General features: G+C 53.2%; 1 protein-coding gene across 2 annotated transcripts in view; it reads left to right on the top strand.

Annotated features, from left to right (window-relative positions):
• The first annotated feature begins 3,141 nt into the window (after positions 1 to 3,141).
• The window catches only part of AGO2 (argonaute RISC catalytic component 2), a 79,054-nt gene continuing 62,154 nt past the window's right edge, over positions 3,142 to 20,041 (top strand). Inside the window, exon 1 of one of the 2 annotated variants that reach the window (XR_004680594.1) lies at positions 3,142 to 4,180. Coding sequence is in view for 1 of the 2 variants with exons in the window: in XM_035012002.1 (XP_034867893.1) it covers positions 4,156 to 4,180 (25 nt within the window). In the remaining variant the exon portion in view is untranslated. The remainder of the gene's footprint in view (positions 4,181 to 20,041) is intronic. The other variant, XM_035012002.1, reaches the window with a different exon arrangement.

The raw sequence follows: 20,041 nt of genomic DNA, 5'->3' as shown, positions 1-20,041 counted from the left end.
CATTAAAATAACACTACTTTTCACAAAATAGAGGGATTGTAATTGAAAATAAACATGGGAGTATTCTTACACTGAAGTCTGAGTTGAAATGCTTGATTGCTAAATATATTGCTGAGGAGAGGAAAATTTTTTTTTTTAAAGATTTATTTATTTGAGAGAGTGAGAATGAGAGAGAGAGAGAGTACATGAGAGCGGGGAAGGTTAGAGGGAGAAGCAGGCTTCTCGCCGAGCAGGGAGCCCGATGCGGGACTCAATCTCGGGACTCCAGGATCATGACCTGAGCCGAAGGCAGTCGCCCAACCGACTGAGCGGCCCAGGCGCCCCGAGGAGAGGAAATATTTTTATTTTCCTTTGTCGCTGGCAGCGTAGCGGATGTGACCCCACAGGTACCCAGCCCGGGAAGATTTTGATGTGTAAAAAGAATCCATGTTTATCACAAAAAAGATACAAACAGAAGCTGAAGTTTTCCCTTCATAATGTTGACTTTTTAACCTCTCTTACTCTCTTTAAAAAAAGGACTGGGGCGCCTGGGTAGCTCAGTTGGTGAAGCGTCTGCCTTCGGCTCGGGTCATGATCGCAGGGTCCTGGGATCGAATCGGGCTCCCTGCTCAGCGGGAAGCCTGCTTCTCCCTCTGCCCCTCCTCTCTGCTCCCGCGGGTGCTTTCTCTCTCTCAAATAAATAAATAAAATCCTTAAAAAGAGGAGGGGGGATTCTTCTGTGTTCATTGTAGAAAACACTGGCTACAGAGGGACGGAGTCGTTGGGGTGCACAAAGTCCCCGAGAGTCTCCCTGGGTGTTCGGGCCTGGCCGCCCCGCTGCAGCCAGCGGGGGGAGGGGGGTGGAGGACAGGGAGGAAACGGGCGCCACTGCTGGGGCCGGGGCCGGGGCCGGGGAGGACCTGCCCACACGGCGCCCACTGCAGGGCCGTGGAGACGGGCAGAGCCGGAGGGGGGGGGGGCGATGGCACAAGGAGGGCTCTCTGAGAAGGCGCCACTTGAACACAGACCTGGGAGCGAGCGAGCAAGCTGCAGGGCAAGCAAGCTGCAGGGCATCTGGGGGAGGAAGGCCCCAGCAGAAGCGGGGGGGGGGGCAGGGTGCAAGGGGAGAGGAGGAGATGGGGGGAGGCCGGGGCCCGCCGCTCCTCACTCCTCCGCTGAGACAGGATGCCGCTGGAGGGTTTGAGCAGAGTCTGCCCTCCAGCTCCTGGCTGCTGTGTAGACACGGGGGTGGGGGTGGGCGTGGAGAGAGGACCAGTTAGGAATCTCGGAATAATCCCCTGGAAGGTAGTGAGGGTTCGGACCTGTGTACTCACAGTGGAGAGGGGGACACTGATGGATTCTAGGTCCGTGGTGTGTGTCTTAAAGGTGGAGGCAGGAAGATTTAGACGTGGTCTAGACGTGAGGGAAAGTCAGGGGTGACAACATTGTGGCCCTGAGCAGTGGCCTCATGATTGAGATGAAGACACGGTGTGTGTGTGTGAGAGAGAGAGAGAGAGAGAGATAACACAGGGTCTTGGTGACTCTGTCAGGTGGGTTTGGAGGAGTCAGGGGGATCTGCCTGGTTTGGGGAGGGGCAGAGAAAATGGGAGGATAGGATGTGGAGCCACCTAGTGTGACCAAGTCGGAATTGGGAGAGGGAGGGCAAGGGAGTGGGTGTGAGCAGGGGCAGTCATGGGGAGCAGGTCTGAGGGACGGCAAGAGTTGATCTGGGACACGTAGAGTCTGTGGTGTCTACTGGACCTCAGCTGGAGGGCAGCAGGAGGTTCCTGGGGGCATGGGGACAAGAGAGGCACCCAGTGGTGGTCAGGATATAGAGAGTGCTGGAAGCCATTTGACTAGGTGAGATCACCAAGGGCCTGCTGTGGATGGTGCATGGGTGGGTGGGTGGATGGGGCAGAGCTAGTGAGCAGGGTCCAGGACTAAGAGGCAGGAAGGCAGGAGGAACCAGGAGCAGCTGGATGCAGCCAACACTGGACAGAGAAGGAGCGACTCGCTTACCGTCAGGGCCTGCCGATGGCGCAGGTGGGTGGAGGGTTGACCATGTGATGTGGTGACCTTGCAGGAGCAGCTCCGTCTGTGTGGGGGGGACACCGGTCCGCCTGAAGAGCTGCGGAAGAACTAGGAAGCGACTGAACACAACCAGTGGATTGATGGTTGGGGGAGAGTGGGAGCCAAAGATTGTTTCGCTCCTGGAGTCTCTTGGGGTTCACTTTTTACCTGTGAACATCTTTGTGCTCGTTCTGTAGAGTTTCTCCAAGAAGACACTCCCAGGTTGAGAGTTACTTTCTTTTCACACTTCGGCAATATTTGGGGTTTGGGGGCAGTTTTGAAGTCAGCTTCTGTCTAATCAGAGTTGCTTTATAGCGGATCTGTGTTTTTCTTTCTTATGCCTTAGAACAATCTTTTCTCGGTCTTTGTCTCATTTTGTTTAAAATGGAAGTAAGTGCAGCGTGTTGGGCTCCTGTTGGGAATAGCCCTCTTGAGAGGGGAGGTTTATGACAGAGAAGGAGGGATTGCTGGAGCCGTGTCCCTGACTTCAGGCACCGATCTGCAGGTGGGGGGCTGGGCCCGGCGAGGACACCATAGTTCTTCCCGACGACAGAGGCTCACGGAGGTGGGGGTCTGGGGGGGGGGGCGGCTCTTCTGGGGGCTGTGATGCCCTCTGTGAAGCCGTCCGTGAGTCCGAAGCTGAGGGGAGGGTGCGGGAAGGAGGTGCCGGATGTTTGGCCTGGATCGGACAGGCTGCTGGTGGGGTCACGGGAGGCTGGAGGTCTCTACGGAAGCGTGGGGCCAATCAGCAGCACGGTGTTGGTGTCACAGGTGGGGCCCAGGTTCAGACCAGCATTGTATCAACCCTGGATCCCTGGGGAGCCCGCCTGTGCTCAGCTGACCAGCTTCTTGTTTTTTCTTTCTGCCCGTAGAGGTGTCCCTGTGAGCCCTGCAGCGCATCCAAAAGCCCGATTCTTCCAGGCGCTTTGCAGCAGGATGTCCCTTCCCTGTGTTGGGCTGCGTGCTGTTGGCAGCCCGAGACCCAGCTTTTCCAGGCCTGTTGGTAGTGTCCCCCATTTCCTCGGGTGAGGACGTGATTGGCAGAGGTCTCCTTCCTCGACAGCATGGGTATTTAAGATGTGCTCGTATGGCCTTCTTTGTTGTCCCAGGACTGAGTGGCAGTTGGACATCTAAACTGTACTGAATGGGGGGCCCTGGCAGGGGGCAGCACTTCGGCCAGGAAGATCTAGTTGATGGGCGCCACAGAAACTCGGATGTTTGCTTCCGTTACCTGTTGCCGTGGGAAAAGCCGTCCAGACCGAGCGGCCTGAATCAGCAGCTGTTTTGCTCACGGACTCTGTGGGTCAGAGACGTGGGCCGGACACAGACGGGAGACGCTGCTTCTCTGCTCCAGCATGCCTCAGCCAGGAAGGAGGGAGGGGGTGGCTCAGGGCTGGGACCATCTGGAGACCTCTCCACCCACACGTCTGACACCCGGGCTGGGTTGACGCCAAGGCTGGTTTCAGTGGGGACTGTTGGCCAGAGTGCCTGTGCAGCCTCTCTGTGTGGCTTGGGCTGAGTTCTTCAAGGAAGCGTATCAGGAGGAAGTATCTGGAACACAGACGTTCCCAGGGAGCGGGAGGAAGCTGCGTGGCCTCTTCTGACCCAGCCTCCCAGATCCCCATCGTTTCCACTTCTACCCTGCCCAGACTCAAGGGGAGGGGACGTGGACCCCAGCTCTCAATGGCAAAGGGTTTGGGCTGCTTTAAAACTGCTGCTGTAGTGTCCTTTCAAAACACTCAGTTAGATCCTATATCACGTTCCAAGGCAGAGCCTCATACCTGGCTGGGCGGCTCAGGATAGACGTCAGATGCCTGCTGTTCTTGACTGACAGTGCACAGGAAAGCCTGAATCTGTGTGAGCGCTTTCAGCCCTCTGCCATCCCATGGCAGCTACGAGCTCCTTACCCTTCCAGTCCATCCTGACCCAGCCAGGTGGCCAGAGGAGGCCTTGTGGCTCCCAGAAGAGTCCAGACTTTGGAATCAGAGGTGTCTGAGTTCAGGTCCTAGCCCTGCCACCATGGATCTGCGTGACCTCAGGCGAGTCACTTCACCTGTGTCCATCTGTGTCTCTTCTGCAAATTGGTGAAAATCCCTGCCTTGCCAGATGTGTTGCCAACATTACAGAAAAGGTGAGGGGCCATTTGGGACACCTGGCACTTAGATTATAATAATTGGGAGGCGTTGCTGGGGAGTATCTTATCTAATTCAGCAATATCACTAATAGAGTTAAACATCGCACCTTCTCAATTCTGGTAGGAAGTAACCACCCAGAATCTGGCTTCCTTTTTTTTTTTTTTTTTTTTCGAGAGAGAGAGAGAGAGAGAATCTCAAGCAGGCTCCACCCCAGTGCAGAGCCCAATGGAGGGCTCAGTCTCGCAACCCCGAGACCATGACCTGAGCCCAAATCAAGAGCTGGACGCTTAACTGACAGCCACCAGGCGTCCCTCCGACTTCCTTTTTCTACGAACAAGTGAACATTTCTTGGATCTTTAAGCCCCCTGTGATGCTGACTTATCATGTGCAGCAGGGGTCTGAACAGAGAACATACATTACCATGAGGCCAGATGGCAAAGGCGATCACTGAGCACAAGACTAATTAATTGAGATCTCTTTCAAGCACATTCAATCCTTGTCCCTCCTTTGTACCTGTGGTTTTTGTTGTTTGTAAATGGCATCTTTGTAAAAGTAATTTTCCTAATTAGTAGTTGTTCAGGTGTAGGAATGCAATGGATTTTTAGAGTCTTGTTTTTAGCAAGCTTGTTGAATTCTTTTTAGTTCTAACCGTTGTCTGTGAATTTTATCTTAATTTTATACAGGAGATCGTGTCATCTACCTGTGGCAGTTTCGCGGTCTTGTTTCACGGCATGTTGTTTCTTTTGTTACTGCACTTGCTAACGTCTGTTGAAGTGGTGATTTCAAGCCTCACTGTTTGGTTCTGACCTCAAAAGAAATCCATCTAATACTGCTTTAGTGGGAGTGCTGTTTTCAGGAAGTTTTTATTGGATAACCTTTATTAGGTCCAAGAAGTCCCTTGAAGTTGCCAGGTTTGTCTGCTGGGTTTTCTCTCGTTGTCTAAACCATGAGAGGGTCTTGATTTTCAGACAGTGTAAGGAACGTTTGGCTGGGCCACTGTCAGGTCTGTGGGAATGCTCTCAGCTAGAGGGCTGCCCGTACCTTACAGGTGGTGTGAATGCACATCCCCGTGAATGAGGGGCCCCCTCACCACGGGTTCTCATGGCAGAGGCGCAGCCCCCAGCTGGCCACACAGCTTCACAGGGTGGGCACCACAGCTCAGCCTCGGGGTCTGTGGGAAGACCTGCAGCTCGGCCACAAACATCTGAAATCCAAGGTCGAGCTGGCGTCGGTAGCTACATGTGTGATAAGGCGTCACAGAGGAGGGGGTGAGTTGGAGAACGTGGTGTGTTATTATCATGTTGCTGTGGTTGAACAGACTGAACAAGAACGTAGAACCAGAGAAGTAGCCAGTGAGGTGGGTCTTGTGAACCGCCACATCGGAAGGATTGTCCCGCCAGAGGTGGCAGGCGCTCCAGTTGGCTCTGGGCCCCGCGGGGTTTCCAGGAGAGATGACGTCAGCGGTAGCTCTGGTTTTTAGGGGAGGAAGGGAGGGGCAGGTCATGGAGAGGAGCAGGGCAGGTTGGGGAGGGAGAGGGCAGGTGGAAGCTGAGTTGGGGGCTTGCTGCAGCGTGCAGGGTGACCCGTGCACAGAGAGCCCAGAGTCGCTGGGGGTCCTGCCACCTGGCGGGCTCATTTGAATGGGGGGATGGAGGTGTTGTCCTGGGCAGCCGTCAGGCCTGGCAGGGAATGGGGAAGGGCAGGGGATTGTCCTGGATAAGGTTCTGTGGAAGTGATTGGGCTAAACAGGAAGAAATGTAACATCACGGCAGGTCAGGATTTAAGCCGGGTTTGGTCTTCTAGGTTTGGTAGTGGGTCAGAAGGAGCTGCTTTGTGATGTCATACCTCAGGTCGCTGACCCTAAACCGGCGGATCCTGCTGGGTCCTGCTGCCTTGGTCTAAGATACTTCTTCTGGGTGTGATGGCTTCAATATGTCTGACGAAGCCCCTGACTTTGTCCTCCATAAGGCTGTGGGAACTCTTGTGTACGTCCCTTTCCCGCCCGTGTTGCCTTACTGAGCGGCTGAGCTGCTTTGTGGGGCCCTCAGCCCTTCGTGCTGTCTGGTCTCATTCCTCCTCCTCCTTTTCCTTCTGTGTTGGACCACATAGAATTACTCACTTGATGGTGGACAGGTGCCCTGCAGCCTGGGCACCCATTGTCACCTGTCAGTTCCGCAGGCGGGCGGATGACACGGTTGTGTGTTAGCAGATGATGGGGAGATGCCTTGCTGGTAAAAATAGATGTTTATTCTTTTCAAGACTGGCAAAAAATTAAGACTTCACTCAGGAGCCCCGTGGGACAGGACTGAAGTTGTGGTTTTTCATTTTTGCTATCGTTTTCTTCTTCCTGATTCCTGTTCTCTCTCTTAAAATTCACCGGGCCTCACGAGCTAATACTGATGGATCTGGTTTCGGTGGATTTGCGTTCGCTAGAGATACCCGGATGCTTACTGTGAGGCCATTACCCACGTTAAGGCTTGAAGTCAGGAGTGAGCCCCCCTGGAAAGAGGAGCCCTGGCCCCAGAAGCCGCTCGGTGGCCCCGCCTTGCTTGCCAGGAGAGCGGGGGGGGAAGCTGTGGTACCTCTGCACGTTCACGGAAGGTGCTTGCCCTGAGGCGACTCGTGGTCTCTGCGTTCGTTTTCTTTTCCATTAAAAAAAATAATAATAAATAAAACGCTGGTGGCTACCTGCATTCGGTGGCCAAGGCTCTAGCTGGATTGGGAGGCTGCTTGGGCCGGCCCCACCCTGCCCGAGTACCAATGCCACTCTCCAGGACTAATGGTGCAGCCTCGTGGGGAATGGCAGTGTGCGCTCGGCATCGAGACCCTCGGCGTGTGCGTGCTGGAAAGGGTGTAGGTAAATGAGGTGGTTTCTGGCCGCCTCAGAAACTGAACCATGTAAGTGAAGGGAGGGAGACAGGGGATCCCCCCATCCCGAGTCAGACAGCTGTGCAAAGTGGTGGGGTTCCTGCTGAGGTAGGGCCGTGGGGCACATTTATAAATGAGTGGAAATAGGTCTTCTGAGTTTTTTTTCTTTTATGCACTTTCAGTATGGGTTCCCTTTATCTGGGATAGAAAATCCAAATCATGGCTTTAATCTTGTACTTGAAGTAACATGCTGGCTTGCGGTCAGGAAGAAGAGCATGAGGAGTTTTGGGGCAAGGATGTGTGGGTTTATATCCTGCCCTGTGGGGTGCCCTTGGGCAAGTCCCAGGGACTGGCAGGCACCAAGGGGTTCCCTGGGACAGGGCCTCGTGGCTGCAGCGTGGGGCCGGGGTCAGATGCTGCACTTGGTGGCACTGGCAGGTGGCACGTGGCCCGTGGCCGCCCATCTTACCGATGATGGAGCGTCTCTGCCAAGCCGGGCGCCAGCCTCTCCACGTGTTTGCGTCCCTGGGGCTTCGAATATACATGGGAATCATAACAGACCCGCCTCAAATCTTGAATTGGGCAAGGTTTTAAATCTCTCTGGATGTCTGTTAGTGAGGTACTATGTTTACCTCTTAGTTTTTATTTAACTTTGGAAAATATCGAACAGAGAAAAACAGAATAGTAAACACCCATTTATCCTCCTCCCAGAATTTGTTCGTAGTTGCTTTTGTCAGTTTTTAAAAGGTAGCTTTATTATTATTTTTCTAATAATAAATATAATGTGCCCACTCAAACAAATAGAGGTATCAAGAAGAGTAGGAAGATCAGTTGGAATGTGAGCAGTTGGGAATAATCACTGTGGATATATATATTTTTAATTTTATTTATTTATTTGAAAGAGAGAGAATGAGAGAGAGAGCGCACATGAGAGGGGGGAGGGTCAGAGGGAGAAGCAGACTCCCCGCTGAGCAGGGAGCCCGATGCGGGACTCGATCCCGGGACTCCAGGATCACGACCTGAGCCGAAGGCAGTCGCTTAACCGACTGAGCCCCCCAGGCGTCCCAAATCCTTAGTAATTTATATAAACTCTGTATATCCAGGTTTACATTTTCAGGTTTGTGAATTTATTGTCACAAAATTTTCTGAATTTGTTGGGCAATCAGAGAAGCTCTAAAAGTCTTATGTAGTCAGACTCATCTTTGTGAGCCCTGCATTTTGGCTCCAAGAAAGAAAGCATTCTGACTCCCAAATGATACGTTATTAAATTTTGAAGTATTTCTTTGGATGTCTTTGTTTCACTTAGAAGTGTTAGCTATTACAATTTGTATCCATTTGGAGTTTGTTTTGTAATAAGATGTGAGAGAGCTCACCTTAACTTTCCCCTGAGATACTCAGAGTTGTGTCAGCTTTCCTTCTCTCCCATCCCACGACTGAAACGCCGGCTCAGCCCACCCCGCACTGTCCTCACGGCCGCTCCTGCCGTCCCTCGTGATTCTCTGCCTGCCGTCTTCGGAGGTGAGCGCCCTGAGGACAGGGACGCAGTAGGCGCTCAGGAAATGTTGCACGAGTGGAATCAGACAGAGTTGGTGTATATGAAATGCTTGGTACGGGGCCGGGCACACAGTCAGACCTCAGTTACGTGGCGCCGAGTGCTAATTGAACGAATTTGGGGGACCTACATTATTATGCACTGTTAGGTCATCCGTCTCTTTTAAAGAATTCATTTGATTTCAATATACCCACTATCTCCAAAGGACTTGAGGCAGACTTGGCCTGGCCGCAGAGCTCACGTGCTCTACTAGCAACAGGACCTGCACCGAGCCCAGCTGTGCTGTCAGTAGCCTTCCCAGGGTCTCCTCTGTAAGCCGGGGGTCCCTCGTGCCTGACCTGGGGTGAGGAGTAGACGAGAAGGTGCACGTGGAGGTTTCTGCAGCGTGCATGGTGCACCGGGAGTCCCATTTCTTCCTAAGGTCTCGGGGGAGAGCTTAAACTAATACACGCACTAGAAACGGTAGTTACACATTTTCTGTTGGTGTTGAGAGATGTCCTTGGTAACTGGGATGGATTTGTTACTGTCAAAGAGTGTAAAATACTGAACTTTCTGCTTAAGAGGGATGGCAACAGAAAGGTGGTAGGTTAGATTCTTGTACGTTTGGGGTGATAAAAAGAAGGATTTAGGTTCTTTGGGGAAAAAGACGTTCCTGAAGTATGAGAGATGTCCTAAGAACTCTTCTGTGAGGGAGGTTGGTTGATTCCATGGGCCATGTTGGCAGAGGGCTCAGCTGGACAGTCTTTGCTCTGCGGTCTGCTGGCCTGGCACCGAGTCACCCTCCAGGGAACCCTGGTTCCTGTCTGTGAAGTGAAGATAGCTCGCGTCCAGGAGGGTGGATGCAAGGATAGGTGAGGAGGTGTCTGGAGTGCACCCCGAGTGTAGTAGGTGCTTGATAAATGCAGCTTCTTGAGTCGAAATGGTGGAGACAGCTTGCAGAGGACGGAATAATAGTCTTTGCATAAATGCTTCGTGTTTTTGCCATAAAATGCTTGGCATTGAGTGACAAATCGTTTCTACAGAGAGTGAGTGTGGTATTGAGGTATTCTTTTATTCATCAGTTCATTCATTCATTCATTCAACAGTTGTACAAAACCAGATGTAATCCCTGCCCCGGTGATGCTTATATTCTAGTGGGAGAGGCAATTACTAGTCAGAGAATCACAAAATAAATAGGAAGTCAAAACTGGTAAGTGCTGTGGAGAAGTGTGAGGGAAATGCACTATAGGATAGTCTCGTGTATTCACCGAGCTTTTGTAAAGTGCTTACTTCGCATGGCTAAGTTTTCTGACAAGTGCGTGAAAGAACCATTGGTCCACGGAGCAGGACAGCTGCGGGTGGGGCTCACACCAGCCGTTTGGGGGACGTTTCGGTGGGAGATAATTTATGTTTTGTAAGTATTTCTTTAATTCCTCCTTATTTTTATTACAGTATTTGTAATATTGTTCACTAAAGACAGATGGGGTTAGGTCAGAGGGGATATCTTTGACATGGGGGGAAGTTTATTACAACAATTTTTATGGGAAATTTTTCTTTTTACAGATCACAGGGGTGATCTCAAAGAAATAGTGTTTTAAATGATGGTTGGAGGTTCACAAAAGCCTATTTAAAAATTCTTTGTGGGTGAAGTTCTTTGAGTTTGCAACGAAGATAGAGAATAATCTTGTTAGTCACTGGCATGAGGGTAGTTGGATGTTTGTTTTATAATTGATCCTAAACTGTACGTATGTGTCATATATTCTTATGCGTGCTGTATTGCTCACTAAAATGAGGTTAAAATATTTTTGGAGTATTACTCATTCAAGCACAAAAGTTGAGTGAGGCAGTCGAGTAGCAATCTTCCTGACGACTTGGCTTGCCTCCTCCCCGCTTTGGGCACCTGCCAGGACCGCACCCTCACCTGGGAGCACCTGCTTCGCCCAGCCCCTCGCCCCCTCACCGCTGCCCCCCTAGAGTGACTGGCTTCTTCTCCCTCTTCCCCGTTGCCTCCCAGGGCCATTTCTTTGGGTGTTGCCAAGAACCAGGCTGTGACAGATTGGAATTTCCCAGAGGGTTTTTTTTTTTTTTTTTTACCAAGAGAGGAAGAAAAGACTTACAGGAACTGTGGCCTGCATGAAGGTGACACATTTCGAGAGAACAGCTCTTTGACTCCATGGTTGGCTTCTTTCCCTGCAGGGCTGTCCTTCCCCCGCCTTGTCCTGGGAGCCTGCCTAGGGTTTTGTCTGGGTTCTTCTGTCTCTCCTCATCCTCATTCAGAGTGGGAGGTGCGGAGAAAACCTGGCCAAGGGTGAGGGGCGGAAGAGAGTGCCTCCCTTGGGTGTGGGCACGTCCTCTTGCTGGAGAAAGGGACTCCTGATGGTCTGCATCGGCCGTGGAGTGTTTTCTGAGCCCCCTGCCCTCGGGGCTCACATTTAGTGTCCTAGCGGGGCCACCTGCGTCCTGAGCACAGATGCCTGGGTCCCGTGTGCTGAGAGTGGAGTTCCTCCTAGGCAGTGATTATGCACACCTGCTAGCCTCAGTCCACCTCTGGGACCCCCCTCGTGTCCCACTTTACTTTCGGTGTGCCCTTGCGAGCTTGGGGAGCTCCCAGGCGGAGGTGGGCTTGTGGAGGTTGGGGCTGGGGCTGAGCGCTGGCAGTTACAGACCGCGTCCCAGCTGGGCTCTTCTCTGCTCGGCTGTGTTGCCTGCACTGGATGTGGGAGCAGAAGCCCCCTGCCTTGGCGTTTGACCAGACAAAAACCCATCTCTCTGGGAACTCAGGCGAGGTTTGGTTTGGGGTTTTTGCTTTTTTCCCCTCACAGTTGGCTAGTCGGTCGCCCGGGTCTAACACTGCAGTTTTGCAGAGCGCGTGTAGTTGTTTTATCTCCAGCTGACAGGAGCAGATGTTTCTGTCTGCATTCTTAGCGCTTCATTCTGAGAATGCGTCCATTCAGTTCACCAGAAAGGCTGCCGTGATTGTGTTATTGTCGTTCCGTTGGCTTGGGTGGCCATAGGCGAGACCGGCCTGTGTAGGCAACAGGTGGATTCGCCAAGTGGGCAGCCATATGTCCTGGTTGTAGCAGGAGAGTGCTGGTCGGACAGCATCTGCTTTCTAGTCTGTACCCTGGGGAGCGGTCAGAACCTGTCCTTTTTTAGCCCATGGTGAAAGCAAAGGTACAGGAGACACACAGACCTGGGTGGTGGTCCCGCTCGGCCACCGCGCGGCTGGGGGCCCTGACCAGCCACTCAGCCCCAAAGGAGCTGACGCGGGCTTGGCCCACATAGTGGCATGGCAGGGCTGGATAGCCGTGAGCTATTTTTGTCACTTTCTTTTGTTTTAGTTTTGTCATAGTTTCTGGCTGATACCCAATATAATGAAAACAGAGTTCTAAAAGGAAACCGGAGGATACATGACATTGAATACTAATGCTCACTTCGAGGTTCTGGAAGGAGCTTGACAATAGCTTCATGGTGTTCAATGTCAAATCTTCGAATATCCTGGTCCCGCTGAGACACGGGTGCTGGTGGGCTGGGCTCCCTTCCTGGAGGGATGCCCTGTGCCAGCCCCACAGCCAGTTAATACAAAGCCTGGAACATGCTTCACTTGCCAGTCACTGAGAGTCAGACTCTGCGTTTATTTAATGACTCTGTGAGCTAGATTTTTCTTGAGGAACATTTAAGTCACCCAGGGGTGAGGAGTCACGCAGGTCTTTTTGTTTCGGAAGATTCTGGATTCCAGTGAGATGTCGTGAAAGGAACACTGGCGGGGGGGCGGGGGGAGGGTTGTCCCACGCTCCCCTCTCCATGGGCTCTCTCCCCGCCCTCCCCCAGGCAGAAGTCCCCAGACCCGCCTGGAGCCAGGCTCACAGTCTGTGACTCAGAGCAGGTTTTGGGGGAAAGGGTGAGTTATTCTCTCCCCTCGGTTTCCAAGGTGACTTCTGGCCCCAAATTCTGCTACTATTTATTATGTGTCATCAGTGGCCAAGGATGTTGATCTTGGCCTGATGGCGTAAGCAGGCGCCGAGACATTTGCGTTTGTCCTGGTTGCCAGGCAGACGGGCCGTGGAGGTGGGAGGAGGAGGCTGGGTGCGTGGGGCTGGGCCGAGGCCGCAGTGAGCCCGCATCTGCCCGCCAGCGTCCAGGCCCTATGGGTTCGCAAGGTTTTTTAAGAATTCAGTTCCATGTGCTTCAGTATTTAGAAAACAGCAGAAATGAAGAGCTTCTCTGAACAATTACGCTCGTCTGCGGCGGGCTTTCTCTGCCGGTCGCCAGATAACTTGCGACTGCTCACTTCTTCCCCCAATTTACTCCTAGGTGAATAGACAGAGCGGTGAGGTCCTGAGACTGCGTCCACGTTGGGTCTTGGGACACAGATTGGCCTCGCGCTTTAAACGCAAGGCCATGCTGTCAGGCCTTAGCAGGATGTCTGATTTCTGATTCCCAACGCCGAGCCCCTGCCTGGTAGGCGGCCTGTGTGATGAGCCTGGAGACCGGTTGTCATGGCAGCCGGTAAATCATGAGCTCACATCACATCAGGGACAGGCACTTGTGGGGCAGCCACGGAGACGGAAATCCCAGTTCTCGGGCCTGCAGGGCGTGGTGCTGTGTGCAGGGCCCTCCCCGTCCGAGGACCGGCACACCGCCCACCCTCCACACCGCCACAAACCGGGGAGGTTTTGTGACGTTACTGGGAACTGAGACACTGTCTTCTCTGCTCAGAGATGAGGCCACCCTGTCTCCTTAGAGCATGCAGTTCTCACGTAGTTGGGGTCATGAACCCCTTTGTCAGTCTCGTGAAGGTTATGGGTGGATCCCTTTCCAGAATAATGTTATTCAAGGCACAGAACAAAATACATAGGATGACGAGGAAAGCCGGTCATGTTGAAATACACTTAACAAAATAACAAAACAAACGTTACCACGTTTGATTTTGAAGTAGCAGTGAGTTTAAAGATTTTTTATTTATTTGAGAGAGGGAGAGGGTGAGAGAGTGCACACGAACTGGGGTGGGGGATGGAGAAACCCCAAGCCGACTCCAAGTAGAGTGCAGAGCCTGTCTCTGGGCTCGACCCCACGACCCTGAGATCATGCCCTGAGCTGAAACCAAGAGTCGGATGCCCAACCAACTGAGCCACCCAGGTGCCCCAAAGTAGCAGTGAGTTTAAACCCACTTTGCGGTACCTGTTAACAGCCACCGTGTGACAGGGGAGTCCTTGTGTTTTTCCTGTGTCATAGGTACATACCGATGTGGTTGGTTGTCCTTGTTCATAGTGGAAAGGAGCGCTGCATTTCACTTAGAGCTCAGTCCAAGTTCACAGACCCTCCGAGTTGGCTGCATGGATCCTGGGCTCCGGGGTGCATGCTCCCCTTGGGCCTCCCTCCGAAGGGCTGGGCTTCTCTGGTCCTCAGATGGTGGGCAGGGTGTCTGACCATCAGGGCGCTCGGCCTGGTCAGGACTGGTCCTGGGGACGCCTGGTGGCGGGACTTATACCTCGGGAAGCCAGACCAGCTGCCCGGGTGTGGGCCACGGTAGAGGGGCAGGCAGGCCACGGAAGCAGGTGCGTGCTGCCCGGTGGCAGCGCCATGGGCTCCGAATTTGCCCGCCACGCCTGGATTGTGTGGCTTCATCCTGAGGCAGAGCTGGGCCTTGGAGCTCACGTGTCTCTCGAGGAAGCCAGGACGTCCCTAAGAGAGAAAAATCACAGAATGCTGGGGTAAAGGACTAGGGAAAGCAGTGGAGCTGGGGCGGGGGGTGCTGAGAAGTGAGGAGCAGTACCTCATTCCTGTTGGGCCTGGCCTCCCACACGCGCGTCTCCTGGGTTTTTTCGGGGGGCACTTGGCTGGCTCCTGGCTAGGTGCTGAGGCCAACAGAGATGTGTCCTGGACACATCGTGTGGTCACCTGGACACCAGGAAGTGACTGAAACAAAGCATGGTGGTTGAGGAGCCCAGGACGCCCCAAGGCCTGGTGCTATGTGGGGCATCAGGAACACAGGTCCCAAGCTGAGCCTTGAAGTGATGGTGTGCCCGTGGCCAGGAGGCCTCCGACTTGTTGGGCAGGGTAGCTGGGAGGGCAGAGATGAACTGTGGCGGGTGGGCAGGGCAGAGCTCGGCAGCAGCACTGGGGGGCACAGAAGGCGCTGGTCCTGTAGATTTTGAGGCTGGGAATCTGGACTCAAGACCCCAGTCCTCTTCCTGTTTGTGAACACCTGCCTCTCTCTCTCTCTCAGACCCTGCGCTCCCTGGGGGCCGGGGCCATGCATGGCCTGGGCACTGCCTGCAGCCTAGGGTCGGATTTAGAAGATTAATTGGTCAGCAAGTCCATTGTTCTAGAGGCTGGGAGCCTGGAGCCCAAGCCAGCGAGGGGTGAAGATGGGTCTGGACGGCTGTGTTTTCAATGTGCGGGTGGAAGGGTGGGCAAGGAGAGCACCGGGGAGAGGGCAGAGATGGTGGGCTGGGGCCACGGGAGCCCTGGGGCTGGTGCTGCGGAGGGTGGTCCCCCCGTGCACTAAGCCCTCTGGCTGGCCCCCTGCTTCCTCTCCACGGATGTAGGTAGAGATGTTCCTACGTGGGTCTTCAGCACAGCATTTAATTTTTAAAGTGAGAATTTGGAAACCACTGAAATGCATCAGCAGGAGACGGCTCAGTGAGGAATGCGGTCATTAGAGGTTTGTTGTGGAGAATTGCATAATAGAATGTTAAATGAAGGCAGCCAGGGATAAATCTGCATAGTTGCAGGGGCGCTTGGGTGGCTCAGTTGTTAAGCATCTGCCTTCGGCTCAGGTCATAATCCCGGGGTCCTGGGATCGAGCCCCACGTCCGGCTCCCTACTCCATGGGAAGCCTGCTTCTCCCTCTTCCACTCCCCCTGCTTGTGTTTCCTCTCTAGCTGTCTCTCTCTCTGTGTCAAATAAATAAATCTTAAAAAAAAAAAAAAATCTGCATAGTTACACATACTGTAGAAGACTGACGTTTTAACAGGGATTACCTCTGATGGCATTTCAGGCAACTTTTATTTTCTTTGTATTTTTCTGTATTTTCTGTAATAAGTGTGTTTTGATATCAGAGAAAAATCTACATTATATGAAAGCAATCACAGTGCCCATCATTACAGACAGGGAAGCCAGACCCGTTCGTTCAGTGGGCTGTCACCCACAGGTGCCCCTTTAGAAAGTGCTCCGTGATCTGTAGTTAAGTGAAGAAGGCAGGTGAGGAGTGGGGCATGCCCAGTGGCCCCTACCCGTAAGCTCCCAGGTATCTGGTACGTCCTGAACGAGGTAACATGCATGTGAGATCTTCTGGAAGGGAGCCGCCTTCCTCCTCTTGGAGGGGCTCTTCGCTGTGCGTGAGGCTGCCTTCCGTCGTGGGGCTACTGCTGGTGTAGCCGGCCTGTGACTCCATGCCCCTCACACCGTCTCCCCCAGGAACTTGTGCTCTGCTCTCGCTGCGGCGTTCGTCCCCATAGCGAACGGGTCAGAATATCGACTTGGATCCTTGGTTCTGTGACCTCCCAGTTCCAGGTGGGAGAGAGGAAAGGTGATTGCGTGGGTTTAAGCTATAGGTTTAAGCCTGAGCCACGGGCTTCTCTGTAGGGTTAGCACATCCCTCTCGCACGGGCCTGAAACTGGTTTGTGCTGAAACCATGAGATCTCCACAGTAGGCCGTGTCCCGGCCCAGCCCACCTGCAGCACGGCCAGGACGTGCCCTGCTGGCCGTTGCCCTGCGTCTGTCAGGTGCCAGGAGGTGCTGCCCCAGCAGCTTCCGTGGTGGGCTGTGAGCCCGGAGCCTGCTGCCCTCCTCGGCGCTTCTTGGCCCTAGGCCTACCTGCTGGGAGCATTTCGGTGGCCGAAGGCAGGGAACTTCCAGCGTTGTTCAAATTGCTCCCTGGGGACCCCCCTGAGACCTGGGGGCCCCAGGGTCTCTGTGCCGGCTTGCCTGTCTTTACAGCCGGGGTTAGAGTCTGTAGTCCCCTGCCACGCTGGAGGGAGTAAGTTGGAGGTAAGCAAAAGCCCTGAGAGACGGCTCTCAGCAGGGTCGCTGTTGGCACTTTGTCATCACGCAGGACTGTGGCGATGGGCAGGGAACCAGTGTAGCACCCCCCCCCCCGGGGTGCCCACCCGTGGGAGAACCTCCGCAAGCCTTCACTCTTCTTTTCTGCTCAGCCCAGGTTCCTGCCCTGTGTGCCCATCCCTTACTTAGGGGGAGGGCTGGGACGAGGGTCCCACCCTGGCAAGGGGGCTGCCCGGAGATCATGCACGGGGCAGGGGTCACACAGAATGGTCTGGGACCCTCCTCTGAAAAGTTAGTGACAGTCCACACCCCGAGGGGTGGACTTCTTGAGGCGGACCAGCGGCGTCCCGCAGAAGCCTCACTTAGAAGCAGTGACAGGCTCGCCTTCCATGGCGTCTGTAAGAAAAACACCGAAACTTCCTGGTTGCTGTGACCCAGTTACTCATACACGGGAAGTCGATGACTCATTCACTACGTTTCCCTTTCACTGATTGAGATGTGGCTCTAAAAATGGAATTTTTAAGCACGTGTGCCGAGTCAGCAGCCGCGGTTCCGCAAACACTCATCGCCTACGTCACCTGACACTGGGTTAGAGGCTCGGGCTCCCCTGCCCTCGGAACCCGCCCGGTCGGGGGTGCGGACTCACCCGCGCGCCGAGGGGGGCTCAGGGGCTGTGCGGGCCTTGGACCTGCCGTCTCCCTCCCCCAGCTGTGACCATCCAGTGTTCCTGGGTGAAAAAGGAGGGGTTGCCTTCCCATTCCCAAGGGTTTCCCCCGCCCAGGGCAACAGTAGGACCAGCACAGGCACCCCGGGAAACGCCTTCCCAACAGAACTGTGCGCTCTGTGGCCGGGCGGGGAGAGGTGGCTGCACGCAGCTTGGGGCGGGGGCGGCGGCAGGTGCAGGCCTGGGCGTCGGGCATGGTTTTCACAAGCAGATGGAAAATGCATGTCTCGGGGAAGGCTTGGAGAAGGTGGGAGCACCTGGAAGGTGGGGAGGATTGCTTGGCCTGCCTCGGGCTGGCTGGCATGGCCACGGCTGGAGAGGAGCTGGGGTCTTCCCACGGGGTAGGGCTTTGGGGCGAGGTCCCCGCTGAGAGCAGCTCAGGGGCGTCTCTCTGGTGAAGGCTTCCCAGATCCTCCTCCTCTTGGGCTGTCACTTATCCAGCAGATGTTGACAGCACCCATGGTGGAGGAGGCTGAGTTGAGAACCGCCCCCCATCTCCGCAGCACAGGCTGCCAAGCACCCTGCCCGGTGGGCGGAGGCTCGGGGTGCGGAGCCCTCCCTACCTCCCCCTGTTCCTCCCCGGCACATCTGCATCAGACTCTCCGTTCTTCCTTCAGCACGGGTCAGGGGAAATGGGCCTCACGGAGATTTGCCCTCTGGGCGATACTGGAATTAATTTTCCGAGTCATCTGTGTTAACCGTGATGAAGGTGTGTGTGCTGTTCAGGATTTGGTTTTCATCTCAGAACATTATCCACCTGTTGGGGCCGGGAGCTAACAGTCCCAGGAAAGTGGCCGTCGCCCGCACACCATTCTGTCCCTTTCTCATGCGCACGTGCTCTTCTGTGCACCTTGGCCTGAGCTAGATCCTCTCTGGTGCTTGGTTCGTGAGTCCTGCTTGTCTTGGGAGTTTACACTTGGGATTGACTCCCTGTGAAGTATAAAAATGAATCCAGGATCTCTCCGAGGACTGAGGCTGGGCGGGAGCCTTTATCCTCTTTGGTAGGAGAGTTTCCTTCCCGAGGGCATAAAACTGCTGGGAACTCTCCCGGCTCTGCTTGGAAAACTATTAGAGCTTTAACTTGTGATTGTATATTCCACACACCTTCCCACAAGCTGTCAGTATTTTCACTGTTAAAAGCCAGAAGCAAGGAAGAAATATCTTGTGAAGTCACATATTTCATGATTATATTTACCATTGTGTTTTCCCATTGCTTTTATTAATACAGGTTAGTAACACAAGCTGTGGACAGTTTCCCTTGGTCCCCATGGCCAATATTCTAGAAGTGATAGGTATCATGGAGACAGGAGAAACAGGCTCAACCAGAGAAATGGGCCGCAGGTGTGTCTGTGCCAGTGGTTAGATTTTGGGAAGGTAAACTCATCTGAATCTAGCTGGGGACGGATGGCTGCTGATGGGCGGGAGGAAGCCTTGGTTCAGAAGTGGGCACCGCAGCTCGCTGCTCCTGTCTGAGCCTTGGACGGCTTCACTTTTCAGAGGCGGCACCTTGGCTCCATAGCTGCGATGCACGGTCAACTGTGAAAAGCACTTTGTAAACTGGAAAGCCCTTATTCAGTGTGGATAGTGCTCCAGTTCCTGAAATGGACTGTGTCTCTGTGGCTGGACATTTCCTGGGGCACAATCGTAACTTCTGGGGTTCAACTGTGCTTCTGTATTGGCAAGATTCCTCTTGCTGGTTAGGCTTCTGCCTGAGAGCGTGGACCACGTACTAGTGGGCTGTGGAGTCCACTCCTGGGCATGGTCAGGATCTGCAGTGCGAAGGATCGCGTGTGACCTGTGCTTACGAGGAGTAAACATGCCTAATCCATTAGATGACGTGCACTCAGACGGTGTCCTGGGAGGAGACATATGAGCTGCCTGAGAGCACTATTTATTTTTGTATGCTTGGTCCTGGACATGACCCGGCACATAAGGGGCACACGAGTGTGCTCGTTGTAGGGGTGGTGTGTTGTGTGCGAGTCTGTAAATACGGCATCTCCGGTCATAATAGGTTAGTGAGACAGACCTGAAGGTTCCAGATGGGACAGCTCAGTGAGATTCCTAACCTTTAAAGTATGTTCGCTTTCTCGTACAAAGAAAACAAAACAAAAAGTAACTGAAGGACTCTGAGTTTTTCTAGGTCAGAAATGCAGTAAAAACAGCTTAAATTATTTTTAGTAGCATACTTTTGTTTCCAGTAAATGTCAGTAGGGATTGAAGTACATGGGATTTTTTTTTTTTTTAAATGAGGAGGATTTAAAAAAAAAATGTGAGCAAAAACTAAGAGGATTCTGTTACTGGAAAAATATTTAATCGTTTTTTTTTTTTCCTAAGCCACAGTTTGAACTTTATTAGAATTAGTGAAAATTTGAGTTGGGGTAAAGTTTCTTTCTACTGTCTGAGGCGGGAAAAATACGTTCCTTGATTAAATTAATGACTTAACTAGGAATGCAGGAGGGCCGGCCACCACCTTGGTGTTTTTGGCCCCTTTAATCCCATGTGAATCGTAGCCCTTTGATCTTGTCTCCTCTTCTGATAATTCACACTGTCCCATCTTCCCAGTCTCTCGTATGCAAAGAAAGAGCAGCAATGTACATATACATATATAACCAATGAGTCACTACAGTGCATTTTTAAGTCAAGAATTGGCTTGATGTTGAAGCACCTCCTTTGTGGAAATGGGGTGTTGGTCTGTTGCAGAGGAGGAGGTGAGTTGTGGTTTCCAG

This window comes from Mirounga leonina, unplaced genomic scaffold, assembly GCF_011800145.1.
Source record: "Mirounga leonina isolate KUSES-001 unplaced genomic scaffold, KU_Mleo_1.0 Mir_165, whole genome shotgun sequence".
NCBI lineage: Eukaryota > Metazoa > Chordata > Mammalia > Carnivora > Phocidae > Mirounga > Mirounga leonina.
Note: the sequence above shows the minus strand (reverse complement) of the source record. Positions and strands in the feature narration are given on the sequence as shown.